This window comes from Anser brachyrhynchus (genome assembly GCF_964034855.1).
Source record: "Anser brachyrhynchus genome assembly, chromosome: 5".
Taxonomy (NCBI): Eukaryota; Metazoa; Chordata; class Aves; order Anseriformes; family Anatidae; genus Anser; species Anser brachyrhynchus.
In genome coordinates, this window is record NC_137699.1 from 59,374,856 (window position 1) to 59,396,650 (window position 21,795).

General features: G+C 40.0%; 1 protein-coding gene across 5 annotated transcripts in view; it reads left to right on the top strand.

Annotated features, from left to right (window-relative positions):
* Positions 1 to 21,795, top strand: part of KCNH5 (potassium voltage-gated channel subfamily H member 5) — a 165,454-nt gene that overhangs the window by 98,964 nt on the left and 44,695 nt on the right. For all 5 annotated transcript variants that reach the window (XR_013952402.1, XR_013952403.1, XM_080596361.1 and 2 more), the window contains exons 8-9: positions 4,778 to 4,977; positions 16,571 to 16,823. Coding sequence is in view for 3 of the 5 variants with exons in the window: in XM_080596361.1 (XP_080452487.1) it covers positions 4,778 to 4,977; positions 16,571 to 16,823 (453 nt within the window). In the remaining 2 variants the exon portion in view is untranslated. The remainder of the gene's footprint in view (positions 1 to 4,777; positions 4,978 to 16,570; positions 16,824 to 21,795) is intronic.

Sequence of the window (21,795 nt, forward strand, 5' to 3'; positions counted from 1 at the left end):
AGACTTAAAATAAATCACACATTTGCATTTTGAGCTTATATCTAATTTTATCTTCTATCTACATAGCTGGGTTTATATCTAATTCTCTATTGAAAGATGTAGCTTGAAGAACATTAATCAAATATTATTACATGCATGCCTAATTCCAAAAATTTGTTGAAGAAGGCGCAGGTAGCCTCAGCATGCAAAAATAAGTATCTGTATTTTTCCAGGATCAAGGGCTCATCTTCTTTACAATTAGTTTAAAGGTATATTGCGTACGCTTAGATTAAATAATACTCTAGCATGTAGCAGACTGTAGGGAAAATTAGATCTCTCAATCAAGCCTTCAGTTCCTAAAGGCAGATGTCCCTATTTGGACCTATTTAGCATGCAGTCAGGATAATATGAGATCTGAAATGCTTTGGGATAATTTAGGTAACTCTGAGTCTTTTTAAAGAAAATTCCTTGTTTTTAAACAGGCCTAAAGGTTTATTTAAGTCATTCAAAATATTTTATGCTAAATCGTTCAAAAATATTTTATGTATGTACAAATACGGTATAGCAACACACATTTTAGATATACAAATATATACCACTTAGATCCTTGTATTTAATTTAGGGGAGTTTTTATTTTAAACACTGAAGAGTAAAAATAGAAATTAAAATGGCAGTTGAACCAGTTTTGGGACAGAGAAGAAATATTTCTACATCATTATTTTAAATTGATCACCATGAAATCTAGTGAAGAATGAGATTTACACACACAGGACAATTAGGTGAGCATTGCATGACTGTAGGAAACGAAAAATTCTGGAGATGTGCGATTCATTAAATAGAAGAAGAATAAATGTAGTCTGACCTAACCAGTCATCTCAAGAAATTGGGTAATTTCCCCTTCAGCCTGTGTAGCATAATTTTCTTGTTTCCCCTGAGCTTCTTGTAAAAGGAGAGACTAAATTAAAACTATTGAAGTATGTGTTATACTTCTAGAGATTTCTTTACAGGTTGTTTAAATCCTCTTGCCATCAAGAGAGGCACAGTATTTTCATAATCTTCAAAACCTTTTGTAAATGATCTTTACTGTAAGTTCCCCCCTCCAAAAGTAATTAAAATCCAGCAAAGAGAAAGGCCCTCGGTAGTGCTCCTCTGCCTTTGTTTTTGAAAGGTGAGGGGGGGGTGAGGTTCACACCTGGCACTGCGGCGTTTGCTCATTAAGTAAGGGTGCTTGGAGAAATCTTCATTAATTACAGGTGCTGAGGATACCTTAAACCCTCACAGGCTGAGAGGGGAAGGCAGGGTTAGCTGCCTGTTAGAGAGGCCCCAAGGTGTGCGTCTCTGCGCAGGGGAATCCATAGGGTGCCAGAGGCCCTGAGGCTTCCCTGAGCGGAGGCATTTCTGCCAGCTGAGGAGCTGGCCCAGCTCATCTCCCTGTTCTGGCCTGTCCCTGTTGTGTTTGCCACTGATGCAACCATCCCAGCCTAAAGAAGTTGGGTGCAGAAGACCGAAGGCAGGTAACTTGTGGTTTTAAGGGGAATTAACCTTGTTCCGTTACACGCTGACAAGCAGGCTTTTCCCTGTGGAGGGCAATGCCCCAGCAAGTTTAAAAACACAGTGAAAATGATTTCTTTATCAGCATAAAGTCATTTTGTTGCACACTGAGACCTGCTAAAATATAAATATTAGCTATTTCAATGTCATGTGTGTCGTGCCCCCCCGCCCCCTTTTTTTAAGGTATCGTCTGGGGATGGGGAGCTGCTTTCCAGAGGGAGGTGGATTATTTGTACCGAATTATGAAAAATGTGCTCTCCGCCAAAACTCATCAAACTCACCGCAGCGGTGGTCAGTGCTGGCATAGGGAAGCACCATGAGCAAGTAGTCTTTGAGGCACAGCTTCAAAGCTCTGAAGATCTAAATAGGTTCCCCTTACATGTTTGCCACTGCTCTGCCTTGCAGTAATCTGTAAGAGAAGTGGGATATGTAGATGAACTCAGCTGTGTGTCTTTACCATTTCCAATAGGAGTTGGTGGAAAGCTTTGATTTCCAACAGAAGGATAATGCCAGTTTTGTCTGTGCAGACTGTGGCGTGTAGGCTTGTGAGTTCTGGCTTAGTGAGGTACTGCGGGGTAATGCTTCCAACAATTTTGTAATCTTGATCCAGTGATTTATTCTATTCTTAATTTCTTGAACAGACATACTCTCTTTAGGTACAACTTTCTAGGGCCCTATATTAAGATGCACAGAGACAGAATTTCTCTTCCAGATGAGTATTTTCTACATATTGTCTCTGCCAATGAGTTGGGTTTTTTTGTTTGTTTGTAGAGGAGGAAATGTATGCTGGCTGCTTCAGAACAAGCTGTTTTTGCCATGGCATTCTTAGCTGTTTCCAACCTGGCAAATGTCAGAGTTGAACCTCTTTTTTCCCCTATGTGACAGGCCACTATGTCACATTTTCGGTCAGCCCCTGTCTTCTGTGTAGGTTTGCATGTCCAGTTGGGTTGTGTGCACAGCAATTGCATATGCAGTCCAGGTGTAGTTACAGGATTGTACACATTTTACTCATGCAGAAAGGCAGGGTTGTGGGGCCAGTCCTGACCTCTCTTTACCTTTGTAGTCACAGTTGGTGTCGGGTTGCATCTGACATCAGAGGGCAAGGAAGGAGATACTCTGCACTCACACGTCTGTTGAGCCGAGTTCAAGATAAATCATCAAGCGTTCTTCAGAAGGATGAGGGATGTCAGACTTAACAGAAGTGACACTTCATCAAGAATGTCTTCCTATAAAGTCCAAAGGAGCAGAGAAAGCTTGGAAAAAAAAAAAAAGTCATGTGGCATTCTTCCATCTACATTTTTTATAATCCTTAAGTTTTTATTCTCTATGTGAGTATTGCTATATATCCAAGTGGGCACAGAGGTACAGAAAACCTTTTAGTGGCTAGCAGATATGAGACAACAATCAGTAAAGCAAAGGGGTTGGGGAGGGAGGACCAAACCCTTGCAAAGAGCTTTATTTTTGGTCATCACATAGAGTATTAATCTGCTGTGCTCTCTAAAACTGAAGCCTCATGTTCATCTGTACTTCATGCTGTGTGACTTTGTTCGATACAATCTTGTCTGTTGAGATGAAAAAAAACCTTTTGACTTTGATGAAACAATGAACGTTATATTTCTGATTAACTCTATCATCTAATTTTTATATTGACATAGTAAAAAGCACAGTGAGAAATGGAAGTACGATTTTTCTATTACATAGTTTTAGGAAAGCACCATGTTTCTTTAAAAATGTCACCTCTCAAGTAGGGGTGATAAACAATAGTAAATGAGTATGAAACAAAGTGAGTTTTCTGGAATGAGGCAGAAATGTGTAGAGGGAAGACATTATGCGCTGAGAGAGAGAAGGCATTTTTCCTTTCACAGCAGGTTATTTCTTCCCATTTGTAGGCTGTGGTTGTTTTTTAAAAAAGCAATGTGAAAATGCATAGCTGCACTCTACTATACAGTACCTCTGAGCAAAGATTATTAAAAATGACAGTCATACTTATTTGTATTTGATAACGTCAAGAGCAGAAATAAAGTGCCATGCATTGGCATTTTGAGAAATCAGAATAATTCTCTTTTTTGCAAAACCTGTATTACCTAATGGAAGAATGTCATTTTGGGCTTTCTTGCAAGGGTAATTATATTGTGACTCAAAAAGAAAATTTAAACCTGCTTGGTTTTAAGAATGTCTTTCAATTCACCACTATTCAATTCACCACTATACAAGCAAAGGTGTACATTTAAGTTTTTACTTGAATGCTTTGTCGAATTTAGGTTTCAGAAATTAACCATTCTACATCAAACAGTGTTTCAGTGCATCACACTTGTAATGGGATACAGAGTACAACGCCTTATCAGTTGGAAAGGCTTACTCAAAACGTGTGGTTTTGTTGAATATGGCATGTCATTCTTTGGTGTTGCACAGTTCGGCTGGCTGAGCTTGACAGTTACGGTGGCACAGTTGGAAAAGAGAGAATCAGACCAGCAGAGGCAATGCCAGGAGTGGGTTTGAAGTACTGGTTCCTACTTTACTGTGTCCTCCTCCTGCCTTAGTGGCAGTGAGGTACACATGGGACTTCCCATTGTTTGCTAATCTCATTTTTCTCCTTTTGAAATAATTATTTTCTGACATCTGGAGTTGACATGACATACCCAAGTCATCTGCTTGGGACTGGCTGTAAAATTGGACTATGAAGTGCAACTCCGAGTCTGTCTTGTGTACCCCTTGGCTATTGACAGAGGGCCTGTTTCTATAAGTATCCCATTGCAAGGCTTCCCAGGTTCCTTTCTCCTCCATTTCATTTCATTTTTTTTGGAACTGAGGCCACTCCACATGTGGCATGTGCTAGCTGATCTCACGTGAGAGCCACGTTGATGGGATGATGCCATCAAGGTTATTGGCAGGCTTCAGCTACACTTGAAAATCAGTTTGGATTAGTACAGGGTGTAGAGTTGAAAAATGTGCTAGCTGTTTTTGAATAACTCCTTGTGTCGACATTCTCTTTGTGATTGATTCTGTAAGTTAACACGCTTTGACTGGCTATATGAGTTCTATGGGTAGGTTCAATAAATAACTCTATGTGTACACATGTGAGACTGTGTCCATAAACTGAAATCTTCAGTTTACACCTTCACTCCTATACATTTGTATTAATTTGTAACCATGCATCAATTTATTTGAAATTATTCTTTAATTATGAATAGCATTTTACTGGAGCATGCATATTTATTTTTAATTATCTTTGTGGGTTTTTTTTCAGCTCTTCTTTATGCAACTATTTTTGGAAATGTCACAACCATTTTCCAGCAGATGTATGCCAACACCAACCGATACCATGAGATGCTTAACAATGTGAGAGATTTCCTGAAATTATATCAAGTCCCAAAAGGCCTTAGTGAAAGAGTCATGGATTATATTGTCTCAACCTGGTCCATGTCTAAAGGAATTGACACAGAGAAGGTATGAGTACATGAGGTAACAATTTGGATAGCAAGAGTTTGTGTCCATTGTGTACTTCCTTAGAAACAGAACTGTATAACAGCATATAACTTACTAACAAAGTCTTAACTGCATGCTACTCCATTATTGTGGTTGTCATTGGATCAAAAAATGGATGTTTTAAAAAAAGTTGTGCTGCTTTGGAAATATGCCTTTATTTTTCATTATGGTAAATGTTTTCTGTCTTCTAGTTTGACTTTACCAAAATACTAAACAATTTTAATGTACTTAACTATTGAAATCAACAGGAAATTGGTCTTCAAATTAGTCTGAGGACATAATTTAATGTCAAACCTACATCAGTATTATTCTGAAAAGTATTGGTATCTGTGAGTTGCAATGAAATGCTTGATTGGCTTGGACCTGTTGCTGATGCCCAGGACATCGTCATCAACCTAATTAGTATAGGATTTAATGGCAGTAGTGATTGATCTTCTTGAGCTGAAATCTCTCACTTAGAACTTAAGGCCTTTGGTAGGGAGATACTAAAAACGTATTACTGCTGACATCTGTGCTGGGTCCTACTTGACTTTAGCCTTCAGAAAGGACTGGTCATTTAGATGTCATCGAAAGTCAAGTAAAGGAAAAAGTTGTCTTCAGAGTGATTCATCCATTCTGTTCCAGGACAGACCTAGTGAATTGTCCTCAGGGCCTCTGTCTCCAAGACTTGTGTAGTGGAGTCTGTCTAGCCTTGGACTGGATATTTTAGAGAGCTGAAGTCAGATGGGAGGGTTTCCACCTGCAATACCTTGAATGTAGGTAAGATATGACAGATCTAAGTCTAGTTTTTTGTTCAGTGGAGATTGGGGATGCTCCTTTGACTTCCATGGAGCTGATACACATCAGCTGAAATAAGGCATTCAGGCTTCAGTTTCCATGAAGATTTAACGTCTGAGAACTTAGAAGGCAATATTCCGAGGGAGGGCGAGGAAGTGTCGTAGCACATTAATGTCCTAAAATGAATAGTGTTCACAGAGCTTTGAAGTTCTTGCTTTGGCCGAATCTCTTGTATAATGTGGTATGATGATGCAGCTTGTTCGGATATGCCAAGATAAGTTGCTACACCGACAAATTTAGTCTTACATCATACTGATGCAACGACAGTTATCATACTCATTTTCTGCAATGAAATTCAGTTTACCATCGCAAATATAAAAGTGTTAAGCAACACAGATTTTGATTTCTTTGGTTCTTGTACTTCAGTGTACCACATTCTTTAATATGTTAATTTCTTATACACTAATACCCTAACTTCCAAATGCTGATTCATACAATGTTAACAGTGAGCTTTTCTATTGTAAACTACTGTAAATGCATTCAGCCTTTTTGTGTAAACTCAAAAACATGTGAAAATTCAACTCTCATTTGCATTTATCTCCTTGCAGTTGAGCCAGTATACTGTATTATTCTGCTACAGTTTCATTAGATTTTAATGATGCTTTGCAGTTAATGAGGAAAACCTATGCTTTAATTACTGAAATTTCCTTCCATAGTTTCCGCATGTCCGGTTTTATAGATTATAAAAATGCAGTTAGAGCCATAATCTTCAGCTCGTGGTAAGCAGTGTTCTCTGGTCTGTAAGATAGTAATGGCTGCTTAGCTAGATAATTAATATGACTGTAAAATCTGTGACTTAGGTTTTTAACAATTTTCCCTTGGTAAAGACTTGCCTAAGCTTAGGCGTGGATCCAAAACCTATTTATAACAGTGGAAGGATTTCAGGAACTTCTGCATCTGGACATCAATAGTTGCATCTAATCGAACTTCCCAGAAAAGCCAATGTTACAGAAGAACAGAGACAAGATAAACGTAAGAACTTGAGCACCGGTTTGAATATGTTGGTATTTTGTATCCCCTACAGCCTGCAAGTCTGCAAAAGCAACAGCACCAGCAGCCTTTAGTGCCCGCACTGAGCATCCCCAAGTCTGTACAAGTGTAGCAGTTTGCTTTTGACTTCAGAACATTAGTCAAAGTGAGGATTTGTTTTAGGGTAAGGGTAGAAAGAAGGCTGTTATGTAAAAGGGCAGCTTTCCTATGTTTATCTCCACTCAGGACAGTGTTGTGATGTGCTTCACCAAAACAAATTAGAAAATGTTGTAAATCCTAGCTGAGAAATGATGGGAACATTGATACAATTCCAGAGACTAGTCATGTAGAGTGGATCCTTCCTCTCGCATTAGTTCCTTCATTAGCCCTTCAAGCCTGTTGTAAAACCCTCTGCATTTAAGTTGAAACCATCTGTACAATCCCTAGAGCAGCAAGGGGATGGGAGCACACTATAGGGACCCCCAGGGTACACAGGCGTAGAGTCAGATTTATTCCCATAGACACAGTGGGGCTAGCAGGACTACACTGTACCTGCAGCTCAGCTGCTAAATCCAGACAGTGCTTCAGTGTATGTTGGAAAATGGGATTGCTACCCCAGGTCTTGACTAGCTTCTCTGCACTGCTTTGTCTGACAGTCTGGACACGACCTTAGGGGCTCCTTCCAGTCTGGATTTCAGAGCTCCAATAATGAGACTCTGACCTGTCTGTTGTCTGGATATTTTTGCATCAAATGATTTCCCATTCTCCTTAATTTTTATGAACCTTTCAATAAGCTTCGTATTTTGCTGCAAAACATGTGTGCTCATGACACATGGTAATTAGCGAGGAATTTCTAAACTTTTCAGCTTCCATCAGACAGCTCAGACAGTTTCCACCATCAATGGATGTTTTTCAACCTAACATACATTATTACATCCTAAATTGTTCCAAATACATCTGCGTTGTCACAATGGAAGGTGTTTTGCAACATCATTTGCCACAAATTTATAATACATTTCATTCAGTCACTCAGCATGTTGAAATGGCTTTGTTTTGAAATCCAAATTCAAAGGACAAGAAGATTAACGTACGCAAGAATGAAATTTCTTGTACGAGTGTTACAGTAGGTTCCTATGGTGATGAACCATCCTAGCAATTTGAAGGACTAAAAATAGATACGTGTATGTGTTTCTTTGATAACTAAAGATTTTAAATTCATATGCTTGAAATTAAAATATAGTTCATAACTTAATTGGAATTCCTACCATTTAACATGTGTAGATTTCTTGCGTCAGAACTCAAATATCTATCTTTGAACGACACATTCGGTGTGTAGTCCCAAAGACGATCTTGGCTAAAATCAGGAAGGATGAATCCTTTATCAGATATGCTCTGAAGGCAAAGCAGAAGTTACACATGGAGAAAGTTTAATGAGGATCTAGTCCTTGCTGCTCGTGAGAACAGGCTGTCCCAAACAGAACTTTGTTTTAAAGCCCCCATTGGTTGTCATTACGTGGAAGAGGTCTTGTTCTCCCACACTGGAGCAATGGTGCCTTAAGCATAGGCTTCCCTGTTCCTCTTGGGAATAGCTCATCTTCAAATCCCATCTTCAAACCACAGCACTTCAGCGTGTCTCTGAGTGTTCACAAATAAGGAATTAACAATGACACTAAAAGCATTAGTGTATTTATTATTATTACTTAAGAGGAAGCAAGTGGCCTATGATCCATAATCTTAAATCACTTAAACATTAGAGCCCTCCTGTGACAGCTGGGATGATGTATGTAGTACATGCACATGGACTCTATCTCCTGCAGTTAACAGTGGCTCAGACAAGATGGAGTTTATTTTTATGTTTAATGCTACAGGTTTCAGGGTTATTCATCTAATAATGAGCAGAACTAAGAACATGAGAAAACTAAGATGCCTTTATATACTTAAACAGTATTTATCACACAGCAGAATATGTTTTTTGAGAGAGAGTTATAAAAGGAACCAGTGCATTCTCTGTATATGGCCAATTTTTAGCAGGAAAACATTCTTTACAGTAATAATCTATGAAACACACACTGAATTCAAACCTCTTAAGTTTTTATTGAAATCTACTAGGCAGCAAATGAAAAATTTATAGGTATTAGCTCTTCTGTGAGAAATAGGTCATTATACATGAAAGCAGAACAACCATTAACTTACATGCAGATGTCTCAAGGTCTCATCTAATGATAATGTTCTGAAATGTCAGTAAAACCCAAAGATTTTTCCTTCTTGACCTCCATGCTGTTGTATGGCTTAGGATTTGCTCAGAAAGCAATTAAATAAATGTCTGTCATGTTTTAACAGTCCATTTGTTCAGAAAAGCCATAGGTTGAAATAAAAAAAAGGTTCTATTTAGTATGAACCTAAGCATCAATGTCGATTCAAATGAGAGCCAATTCCACATTGAAATGACTGAAATAGAAATCGTGGGAAAACAACACAGTGTTAAAACTATTCATTGCTGGCCCACTAAGCTTTCCTTCAGGAGGGATAGGTTTATGGTAAATAGACTCAGGTTGTAACTTTATTAAACATTTAATCTACATAAGTACAGTGCAGTTTAGTTGTGTTTGCTGTTAATAGGATCTTCAAGAGCTGTAGTAAGAATTAGCATTACCCTGAGAAAACTAGTGGAATGAGGCTGCCATTCCTACAGTGCCCCATCACATAGAGGTGTCTGTAAGTGCTGGCTGGATTTTCTCCTGGATGACCGGGGTAGAAGGCTTCCAAGCTTCATGGCCAAAGAGAACTTCTACAAAATTAGGTGTGACAGCTACATACAATCCCCTGCTGAAGAGGGAAGGTAAAAACCATTTGGACAAGTATTTTTGTTTCGTTGTAGAGGCGGGGTTGTTGGTCGTTCCTTGCAGATCGGGACGAGGTGAACAAGAAGTCTCCCTTCACCTCACAGAGCTGAGCTAGGACCAGGTACAGTTGCAATCCACAATTCTTTGGAGAGCGGGCTGCAGGAGAGATGGTCAGGGTCTCACTGTTCTTCACACAGGTCCAAGTGCAGGGCCTGTGCACCAGTGGGGCTTTCTGTTTCACCTTAATGGATGGTATGGATCGTTTACATAGAGCATGCACTGTGCAGAGCCAGGAAAGATTATCCACAATGATCTCTTCCTCTTGGATGTGTTGAGTTTGGGTTGACAGAGATTAAACTATGAACCTCTCATACTTGAGGAAACACCAAGTCTATAAACCATGGCTGTAGAGCAGCTCATGAACTTTTTGCCTGGGGGAAGAAATACCTGCCTGGATGGGTCGGATGTTTTCCTAAGCACGGCCACCAAGGGGATGGAACTGACAGGGGGCTGTCAGTTCCGGAGACCACATCTTAGGGGAATGACCACATCTAAGGGACTTCCAGACGTCCCTTCCAACCTCAACCGTTCTGTGATTCTGTCTTCTTCTGATCTGTTTTCTTAATACTTTTACCCTTGAATGATATCTTTACATAATGCTGCATGTTAAAAAATTAAGCCACAGTCAGCAGAAGCATGAAATAAAACCCATTGATCAACTCCGTTCTTCCAAGGGTGACCTTTGTGCCAAAAGTTGTCAATCCAAACAATCTTGAAGATCTTGAGAGATGCTTTGATGTAAGCCATATTCTTTTTGATGTTTATTTTGCTTTCTGTTACCCAAAAAGCAGATTTGTATGATAAAGCCCTTTAGTCTGCTATCCTTTGCCCCATCAGAAGGTCATGTAACTATTGTGTTATAGCAAAACCGAACACAATAAAATCCTTAACTGTTCTGAAACTTAGACAACCTGGGATCTGCTACTGTGTCATCAATGGATGTTTTTTAGTGTGCTTCTTGCTACATTTCTCAGTGCATTATACAACAGGTACTGTCTTGGTGAACCAGTTGAATTCTTAAAACACATTGTGCTGCTTCTCATCCTTCCATGGTTTTTCAGACCTTTAGTCAGACTCCATCTGTGTTGACAATATTGAATTTAACATGATCTAGAGCAGTTTCTAGGACTTTTTGAATGTCTCTAACTTCTTACTCAGTTAAAATGTGGTTAATTTTATTACTGTAGTACTAAATCTAAGCATTTTGATCACTGGTTCAGGTCATGTATCATCAATAAGAAAAACAAGTGGACCTTACTAGGCTTGATTTTCAGATCTGAGCAGCTAAATCCAAGTGACCTTGGATGTTAGGCAGTGCATTTAAAATGGAACACACCATTGCTGCTTAGATTCAATTCTTAGTGCCAAGATATTCAATGATGTATTAAAGATTACCCTAATGCATGCAGGGTTAATAACTGCTCAGTTGCATACATCACCTTTGATCTACTTCCAAAATTATCTGATTATTACAGGAAAATGTTCTGTGATTTGCTCATCAGCTGTTTTCTTACCTTTGTCTCTTTGGCTCCAGTTCAGTGCCAAATGTAACACTTTTAGCCATGTCTGCAAAAGAATTCAATGCTCAAATGAGCCAAAACCTTCGAAAAATCTGAATAATTTGTTCAGGTGCCTAGAAAATAGTGCTTTTGTTTGTTTCTTTCTTTCTTTCTTTCTTTTTTTTCTTAAAGGTCTGACCTTGATTATAAGTGCTGAATATGTCTGAGAACCCAGAATGGCCTTTCTCCACAAAATAAAGAGAGATCTGTGGAATATATAGCAGGTTAGAAGTCAGAAGAGTTTATTATTGAAGTTGACATTGCAAAATGTCTCCGATACTTGCTACTGTTACTCATTTAAGAAATGGTCCTTGTTATTCTTCTGCTAAGACTGCCTAAGCTCTTCATTTGAACATCAGTCAATATATCTCCTAGCTACAACCCCGAGAAAGTGAGAATTTTGTGTGCTGAAAGAGAATTGCAAATAGATACCATTCATGATTCACTGGTCCCTGTCCTCTTTGTTAACAAGTCTTAACAGATTCTGTAATATTTGTTTAAGCCATCCCGTAGTGTTTTCTAGCTGGGGAAGGTTTAAAAAAAAATACTTAAACCCTTCCTAAAAGCTATTATTTGGACACATTCTTAATCTGTACAGTTTTTGTTTCGATTCATTTGTTTTTCTTTGAGTTCTTCATAATCTCTGCTCCCTGTGGAGTTCTTTGAACTGTTCAAGGGGCTTATCTTAAACTGCCTGAGCATGCTGAGGAAATGGATGGGAGAGGAAAAAAATCAGATTGAACTTCCTTTGGAATTTTAACACCCCACCCCCTTCCAGATCTTAAGTAGAAAAGATAGTGAGACATTTTGTGCCAATTCCTGTGAGTCTTCCAGAGCTGGTTACTGCATTTCCCCATCTCTTGCATCGACCACAAGCTTTTCACTCACCACCAGCATTTTACATACTCTGTAGGGTGTTCTGGAGGTGATGCCAGTGCTGAATCTCTGCACTGAGTCCCCTTGTGCTGGGGTTTGTATCAACTGGGTGCCAGGCAGGAGAGTGCTGGTGGCAAAGCCCAGCAGTTGTTTTATACTGACTTTGAGGAGGCTTAATTCTACACAGATAAGGGATGTAATAAGTGTTATTCTGTGCTTTGCTTTCTCTTCTCTCAGCTTTATAATGGTTCAGATCTTTGTGGATACATGTGCACTGTTCACATGTGGCATGAAGCCTAGCTTCTTTTCAGTTAGAAATACATGCAGCTTATGCAGACAGAGAAGGTTTTCCTCTGGGGAGGCTTCAGCTTTCTCCTCTGATTTTGTTTCAAAACATAGCAGGTTCTGTTCTTTTATGATGGTTGGATGCATATGGGAAAGCTGACTGCAAAGTCTGTGGCTACAGATTTATTATGGAGCAATTTCTGTAGCAGCACAAGCATCTGGTCCCTGCAGGCAGCCTGCTCCAAGTCGTGTGCTCCAAAACCATCAGTTAGTAAAAGCATTGCAGTCAGCAACCTTCATATCCTTCCTTACTTATAAACTACAGCTTTCACTGAGAAAGGTCTTGAAACCTCTAAGGAAATTTTCTCTTCAGAAACTTGTCTTGGTGGTTTCTTGATATGCTGCTGAAAGAATACACAGACTTGAGCAAAAGTCCCAGCTGAACTTTCCCTCTGCTAACATAAATGCCAGAGACATTTCCCTAACAGTGAAACAATCAACTGGGCATTACAGTTTATCTTCTCCATTAAACTGAATTTTTCTTTACACCCACGTGTTGCATTTGTTTCACCATATAGACTTACCTACAACCAAGTTGCTACTAGTTTGTGTCTTTTTAGCTGCATGCTGCCTTAAAAATGCTGAGATCTTAGTAAGCATTTCACAAGAGGAATGTCTAATTCTTGTGTTACCAATAAAGGATCATTTTCAGAAGCATGTTTATCTGAAATTGAGGTGCTCATTTTATCATTTTCTGCTCTTATGATCTTTGGAATGTTTATCGTTAGCTTCCAAATGCTTCTGTGTGATCCTATATCACATTATGTCTTTTATGGAAGCAAGAAAATTACTCCTAATCTGTGTCACCCACGATCCCTTTTTACAGTATAGCTAATAGTCAGAGAAGCCGATGGCGTCTGTGAGTATTCTCCTGAATTCATGATGTTGGTATTTGTAAACACAAAAAGTAGTGCTGCAAAGTCAGGTTGGAGCTCATGAAGTCCTGTCCTTGGAGCATACAGAAAACACATAACTTAATATTGAGATTGTCTTTCTTTGTCCTGCTCCCCCGCCCCCTGTGTATATCTACATTTGTCTTGATCAGTCAAAGCCCCTTTGCCAAGTCTTTCAATATTAAATATTTCTTTAGTTGTCATCCTTTTCATTCTCAGATCTCAGTACTAGCAGAGTAGCAGACAATAAAACTGAAATAAAAACTATTCATCTGTGGCTAACTCTTGGGTCATTCCTCATTTACTGTTGTACTTGTTGATAAGTTAAATCTCCATACAGTAATATGTCATTAGGAGAATCATTTCATCATGACATCAGTGAATTCCTGAAGTATGCTAAAGACTGGCTTTTTCTGTGCAATGGATTTTTTTTCTGACTCTTCCTTTTACAAGATGTGATGATGAATACGTTTGCTGTAGCTACAAAAAGAGTAATGCTTTGATTGCTCACTTCTAGTTCCCTGTACTTACCTCTGTATTTGTGAGGAAACAGTATGCTACTTTGCATCCGAGTGGCTTTTATTCTTCAGGGACACAGTTAATTTACACTTAAAAAAACAAAGGGTCCTGGAACATGTCTGGACTTTACAGTAACATCCTCTGCAACGGTTAATCAATTTTGGATGCATTTAAGAAAATTTTCAACTATTATTCCTGCAGTTTGGAAGCTTAAAAGACAGAATTTGTAAATCAAATACACATATTTTTTCCTAAGAGCAGTGTTTGAGAATTCACGGCTCGTGGCCTTGTTATGTCAAAAGCAGTTACATTAGTGAAAACATTCCTAAAAATGATTTAGGCCCAACAGTAGATAAAAATGTTAAAAATCATCCATCATTATGCCAAAGAAAGCACATTTTTTCATTCAATTATTACTAAGAAGAAAGGTGGCATTTTTATATTTTAAAACAAAGATGAACTTTCTGTTTGATCCAGAAGTTTTTGATCCAGAAGTAGTTTTTTTAACTGAAAAAACTAAGGTGTCTCCATATTTCTCATGGTAAATGGAATGACTCAGGTAAGTGTAAGCTTGTAAAACTGACATTTGCCCCTAATAATATTATGGAAAAGATGATAAGGGATATGGTCACCAGTGACTCAGACAAGACATTATTACTAATGCAAATAATGGTTTATGGAGAATATGTCTTGTCAGATGTGTTTATTACTAGTTTTTATGATAAAACAGATGTAGGCAGGGTATTTGAACTTGTTCTTTACACCATTTGATTACAGAAAAATAGCTTTAAGCAAAGTTAACCTAGTCTCTATCAAAGCAAATGTGAACTAATTAGCTGTTAGATCTGGGATGGTGGTTTGAAGTGAGAAAACCTCATGCTATGGGGAAGTTTCCAAAGAGATACTGTGCTTCACAGTGTTAGACACAGGAAGCGTCGTCTCTCTTGTTTATTCAAGATAAGATTTCAAGATAACTTGGCCGGATTCTATAAACAACTGAATGTGGAAAAGATTTCTGGTGTTTGCAAGCCTTTTATCAGAACAATATGATATGGTCCTCTGGCTGTTAGATGAAAAAAAAAAATCAGTTTAGAAACAGCAAGTTTGAAAAGAGAGGGTAGCTCTCCATTGGAACAACTAACCCATATAATTTGAAGGCATTAAATCAAGGCCTACTAGGCTATAATTTTAATAATTTTACCAGGTATTCTGGGATTGATATGAAAAGTCTGAGTTGACCCATAATGCAAGAGATTAGTGCAGATAGTTGCAGTAACCCCTTCTAGCCTGGGAATCTGTGCATCTATGTGCAAACAGGTACTTGGGTTGTCTATTGATCTATTGAGGTAAGAAAGAGACTAAAGGTTATTAATTAAACTAGAAATTGTTTATTATTTTCTCATTCTGTGCTTTCGGATCTCTAAGTAATACATTACCATAATATGTTTTATACCTCTTCTGCATTAAACAGAAATGAAAGTCATGGCTTTACTTCTGAGTTAATATGACTATTCGCCTCAAAGCTTATTCAGGGTTACGAGAGTCTCCCTCTACGTGCTATTATTCAGTGGTAGCCAGTGCATTGACCCAATGTCCCTCTCTTCCACACTGTCTGCAGAGCAAGCTGCCAGATTAATTCCATACAGTAAGAAATTAATCAGTATGATTGATCTGCATTCTTCTTTACATGAGTCTTCCAAGCGCTCTTCATCTTATTCCTTTTTCCATTATTTATCTTAGCAAAACTTTACAAGGCTTTATATGTTTCTCAGTGAAATTAGCTACCACACAGCGAGGGACATGCGTTCTAGGATTATAAGGACACTAGTGTGTTTAGGTTGGTGTGCAAATATTAAACACTCATTTTACATGTCTAATAAGATCCACAGGTTTTCACTTTCTTTCTTCAGGTGTATTTGTGTTACTGTTTCAATAGGGAAAGCTATTTAAGGTAAGAACTTAATTAAAGGCCTTATTTAATTGATCTGTGGTAAAGACATATTCACCTTCACAGGGCAGTTTTCACTCACCTTTACTTTGCGTTTCGTACGGTTTCCTAGTACTTTCTTTTTACTCTAGTCTCAAACTCTTTGGATTTTCTAGTCTGTAAGCCCTCCAGGGCAGGTTACTTATTATTTGTCTGTACAGTGCTGAAACTAAACCCTAGGTGTGTTCGGATACGCGTTGGTAAGTGGTCACCTACATCAATGCTTCTGAAGACTAGGTTTCCAGATGGGAAATCAAAATCTGGTGGTTTTGATTGTGAGCGATCTGCCTTTGCATGTCTTCAAGCTTCTTCAGCTCTGAGTGTCCATCCTGTGCTCCTGCAGGGACCGAGCATAGCAGTGGGCGGATGGTCTGGGCACCGAGTCTGGAGGGATACCCACAAAAGGGACACGGTAGTGCCACCTGCAATTCTGGAAAGCAAGTGTGAAAGAATAACAGAATAGTCCCTCTGTTCCACATCACCCTTCCACCTGTTCTCAAAGTGATAGATGGGTAGAAAAATAATACTACCCCATTTCAAGATAAAACTCCCACCAGAAGCTTAAGATCCACCCAGGCGAAACCACCCGTTCACTTATTTCATGAAGCACGCACTGCTGCGGTGTCATGTTCTTAGCTGATTATTTTTCGTCTTTCTTTCCTTCAGGTTCTCTCAATTTGCCCAAAGGACATGAGAGCAGATATTTGCGTGCACCTAAACCGGAAAGTTTTTAATGAGCACCCTGCCTTCCGGCTGGCCAGCGACGGCTGCCTGCGAGCCCTGGCTGTGGAGTTTCAGACCATCCATTGTGCCCCGGGGGACCTCATCTATCATGCTGGGGAAAGCGTTGATGCGCTTTGCTTTGTGGTCTCAGGATCCCTAGAAGTCATCCAGGACGACGAGGTGGTGGCTATTTTAGGTACTGTGATCTCTATTGAAATGGTGGCGCTTGGGATATATTAGCCTTCTGCAGAGGTTTGAATATTAACTGGTCTTGCCTAACATCAGCTGGGACTACAGGAGGCTAGTGGTTTTCATAAGATGAGGATGTCACGTTTCCAGAGATATCACTCTAGGAGGAAATGCTTCATCTTTTATTCAATTGAGCATGCTCCTTCTGCCTAGTATGGCTCACTGGTTACAGTTCCAGTGTCCCTGAGCAGAAGAGAATGTGAGCTTGACATCTTTTAAATAGTCTGCTAGAAGAAATGCACACTGTTTTATATCAGTCTCTCAGGAGGATTTCCACATTAACCTTTGCTCTGAGTTTTTCAGTTGTCTGTATTCTAGCCCAGAATACCTGCAAACAGTGTCTTCAAGGAAGCAAAACTGTTGCTTTTAGTGAAGTTGCTCTAGAGAAAATAAATGGTTCAATCTGAGTATGTGAAGTGATAGGGATGCACCATTTATTCCAGCCTGAGTCATAAGAAATCTGAGTACTGGGGGAGCTCCAGGTTAATCCCACCACCACCCTGCTGTTGTGTCTGGTTTGCCAGCAGTAGGTGGGAAGGAGCCTCATGCAGACCCCTCACTAACTTGTGTGGGATTGGGAATTGTGTAGCAGATGGTGGGACTGGGTGGTCAGCACCAGTGCTGAGGCAGGAATCATCCTCAAAGGCAAGACAAGATAAATGAAAATGGGTGGCTCTCCTTGAAAATCATTCAGAGTCCATCATACCTGTCTATAATAAACCTGTCAATTGTAGAATTCCTCTCTGGTTTCACATCAGCTATTTGCCTTCTCTTAAACTGGAGGCGAGGCTCTGAAGGCAGACGTGGGTTCTGGCCCTGTCCTAGACAGCCGTGCATGTCACTGAACCTCTGTACTACTTCTTCCCTGTAAGGGCAAATCCAGAGGGCTACTTGGGTCCCTCTTGTGCCTCATGAGGACGACTGCTGAGACATGAGGGTCAGGACTGCACTTGGGAATTGTGCCAGCATGCGGGAACAGGGCAGATACGGGGAGTCACTACTGATTGTGGTTCAGTGATTCGCCTCTTTCCCAGCTGGCAGTGAGAGGGAGGAGAGGAGAAATTAGGACAAGCATGTGGAAGGAGACAGTCTGTACACGTACACCACCCTGGGGAGGGACTGGACTCATGTCCAGGTGTGTATGGGACTGCTGGGGGAGGCTTTCTGAGGGCATAACTCTAGTGCTCCCAGCTGGAGTGTGTGTACTCACGTTATGCACATCCACACTCTTTCAGGCTACCTTCTGCAGCTTTTAGTACTCTGGAATACGTTAAGGTTTTTAACAAAGGAGATTTAATGTAAGAATGAATCTGTTTTTGTATTCACATGAGAAATCATTATGGTGAAAGCTCCTAAATCTGTAATTTCCATAGCAAAATGCTCCTTGTACTTCAGTTCACTGGGCTGTTTTGTTTTTATTATTAATCTCAGTGACGAAAGGATCTCTTATGTTTGCTTACAGCTATTTAAAAATAAGAAAAGCTTTAAGAGTAAGTAGCAGCATTTAACCAAATAAATGGTTTTCAGGGTACTACAATGAAACAATAAATATGTAATTTACTAAACTGCAAGACATCACTAAGTGGATTACATGCCAAACCTTATTGTATTTACTAATGAATATTGTATTTAGAATAACAGTGAGAACTTTTTGTTTCTAACTTGTATATACTGTAAACCCAGTACCTATGTTATTCTCCGTTTGGCTAGAGAGACCTTTAACCATATCTAGTTAAAATGAATTACCAGAAGTTATTTTGATTCTGCCATGGCTGTTGACAGGCGATTCAGGGACTAGGAGAGATGTTCACTGTGTATTACAGGGACTGGCAGAATGTGTAAAGCTGACTTGGAGTGAGATAAACTGCTTCTTTTAGTCATAGGCACACCGAAGAGTTTTCTCATGTTCTGACAGGTTATTTAACAGAATAGTGAACTGAGTAATTATGAGATGTCGTATCCTAAAAATTCACTCATGGAAGGAAATCTCTCTCGGATGTAGTTGCAGAGACATTTATAGTGAGAGCTATTGCCCCTCAAATACCAACTGCATATCAGATGGTGGAGAGCATCATTTTCATCAACCTGTTCTGCCCTGAGAAGTTCAAGCACAAGGAAAATGATTTTGCATAAGGTGGAGATCAGGTTTAAAAACTTCTTCCAAACATGAAAACCCATATAGACTACTTCGAATACTCCAAGCAACTACATTCACACTGTTTTATTAGGAAAAGATGACTTACGGGGTTGTACTGCCAGTCTGTCCATCCTCCCCTTCCCCCAGCAGTAATCTGTAGTGGAAATGGGATAAGCGTCATTTGGAACTGGTCCTCATTAACTTCTGCTGTGGGAGCAGGAGGATAGCAGGATACACTGTCTGCCAGCCTTAGCTCCTTGCAGAGTTATCCGTTTCCTAAGCTTGGCATTTTGCAGTTAATATTTTAATAGTTGTTTTCATCCAAGTGTAGTGTTATTTGCATTGCAGAGAGAGAGAGAGAGAAGGATTTTTTTTCCATGCTTGCCTATAGAGAGAATTTTTGGTGTGTTCTAAAAAATCAGCAGGAGGGGACACCAAAATGCATTAAGAGCATGCATCTTCCATCGCTTGCATTCATGCTTCTGTCCAAAGGGCAGGGCTTCATCCTCCCTCAGGTCCCAGTGTGAATCGCTCTGTGATGTTTCTGCTCTTTCTTTCTCTGTCTTCCCTTACCACATCTCTCTCCCTTGCAGCCAGAGCAGGTTGGTGTGGCCAGCCTCCCTGCCTGCTGAAACAGTGTCCTCAAGAGCTTGGACATCCCACCCAGCTGCTCTCCGTGGGCTATACTGGGGAGAAAAACATCCTTTTGCATAGTATCAGTTTTGCTGGATCAAAGGCCTTGGCATTTCTTGTGCTTGAAAACAGGCGAAACCCAGTGACTGACAGGGCAACTTGCCACGCCATGACGTTTTTGTTCTCCCCTGGTTTGGTTTTGTTCTCATTTGTGTGTTATTAAATGCACATCTGCTGCAGTAATCAGCATTACAGAAATCGGTACAGTAAGAGAACGAGTCCAATTGAGCCCAGAGAGCTGCAGTTTATAGGACTCATTAATGAAGGTACCCAGCTGCCCCATTATGTTCCCCTCATTAGGTGTCTTCATTTCTTGGGGACAACCTCCCCCCTTTCACAGGTGCCAACTCTAGCAGACCACGCAGTGCTCTCAGAGTTGGTGTGAAGGGAAAAACAAGATCTGGTCATTTTAATGTAGCTCATATGTAGTTGCCACGATAGTGGAGAAGGGCAAACTGTCTTCTCTCTAATTATCAAAACTTTCTTAGGCAGGGAGGTGACCCTCGGAAGGCACATCAGTAATTTTCCACCACCTCAAGCAGGAGTAAACAATCTGCCACTGCACTGCATGGAGAGGCAGTATCAGTGCAGATGTCTTAGGAAACACTGGGGGCTTGAAATCCCCCAGGATAATGAAAGAAGTCATCTGCTAGCAGAGGGCACCTAGCGACTCACCCTGCCACAGTGAGCCTGAATTTTGCTCCTGGCGAGGAGTTTGGTGTGAGGGGCGATGCTGACCCAGTGTCTCTGGAAGCTGCTTTGCAGCTCTTGCAATTAGCACAGCTGACCAGGGAAGTTGTACAGTAACTTAAACCGGGCAGATTGATTAGCAAGGCTGAGAGAAGTCCTTTTCCCAGCAGAAAACTAATGACTCGCGGTGTTCAAATGTTGATTGTAGGAATTGATCAAAAATATTGCTCAAACTGTGTAGCGATAAAAATATGTTGAGCAGTGAAATCCTAGCGGGGGGCTGCTGCTGAACGAATTCAATTTTGATAGTCAAGCCAGGCTGAATATAGATTTAACAGCTCATGTTTCAGCCACACTTAGGGTCTTGATCCCATATGTATTCAATTAAGTTGTTCTTTGTCTTTATGTGTTGCACGTTAATTCTCAGCATGTTCTGCATATAGTCCCAGTGCAATGGTGTTGTTTATTGGATTTATTGTTCTTAGGCAAGCCAGAGTTTCACCTATTAATGGTCTCCTTCATGACTTTGTTTCTAAAGATTTGGGCTGTGAAGAGAGCATTGCACTGTGACAGAGGAGCTAAGGAAAGCAGGAGCACAAGTGGCATGTCTTCTCTAATTTGGTAATTCAAATGAAAACAAGGAAGAGTATCTTTCTACTCCTAAATTTTACATGTGTTTGAACATCAAAAGGTTAAGTTTCCTACCAAATCACACAGGGAAAAGTTCTTCATGAGCTGAGCAAGAAGCAGCTCCCGTTTAGGTGAGCAGGAATCCCGGGTTCCTTCACTCTCATCCATGGGTGTTTGTAATTTGGTATTTGGGATCCATTCATCAACACTTTGAATTCCCATGGTGGCACACAGGTGGACGTATGCTTTGTGCAGGGCAAGACTGACCGTGTGCGATGCACTGCATGATGTGAAAAACTGGCAGTCCAATTCCATCTCATAGTATTAGTACCTCATTCCTTGATTTTAATTAATGTAATCGCAGCTTGGGTCTCTTCTCAAGTGGAAGGAAGGTGGCAGAATTTGTCTTCACATAAAATCAGCTTGATATTGTGTAGTGAACTTTGTTTGTTTGTTTGTTTTTCATGTGAAGTAAACCAAGGCAAACTAGCTGTGAGAGTTTCCCCAGCTTAGTAACGTGCAGCTGGCAGGAATTTGTAGAACAGCCTGTGTCCTGTTGCATCTGTAGGAAAAGTCTCCTTTGTTGCAGTGAGTTAAAGCTCCAAATTAACTCACAGGGAAATGATTCATAAAGGAAAGCGGTTTTTTTCAGTTAGCAGGACTGCAGTAATTAAGGTGATGTAGGCTGTTTTTTAAGTGCTGAATCTCAAAGTATTTTGCAAAATACTCAGAGTACTGATCTGAGACCCAGTGAGATGCAGCTTTGCAC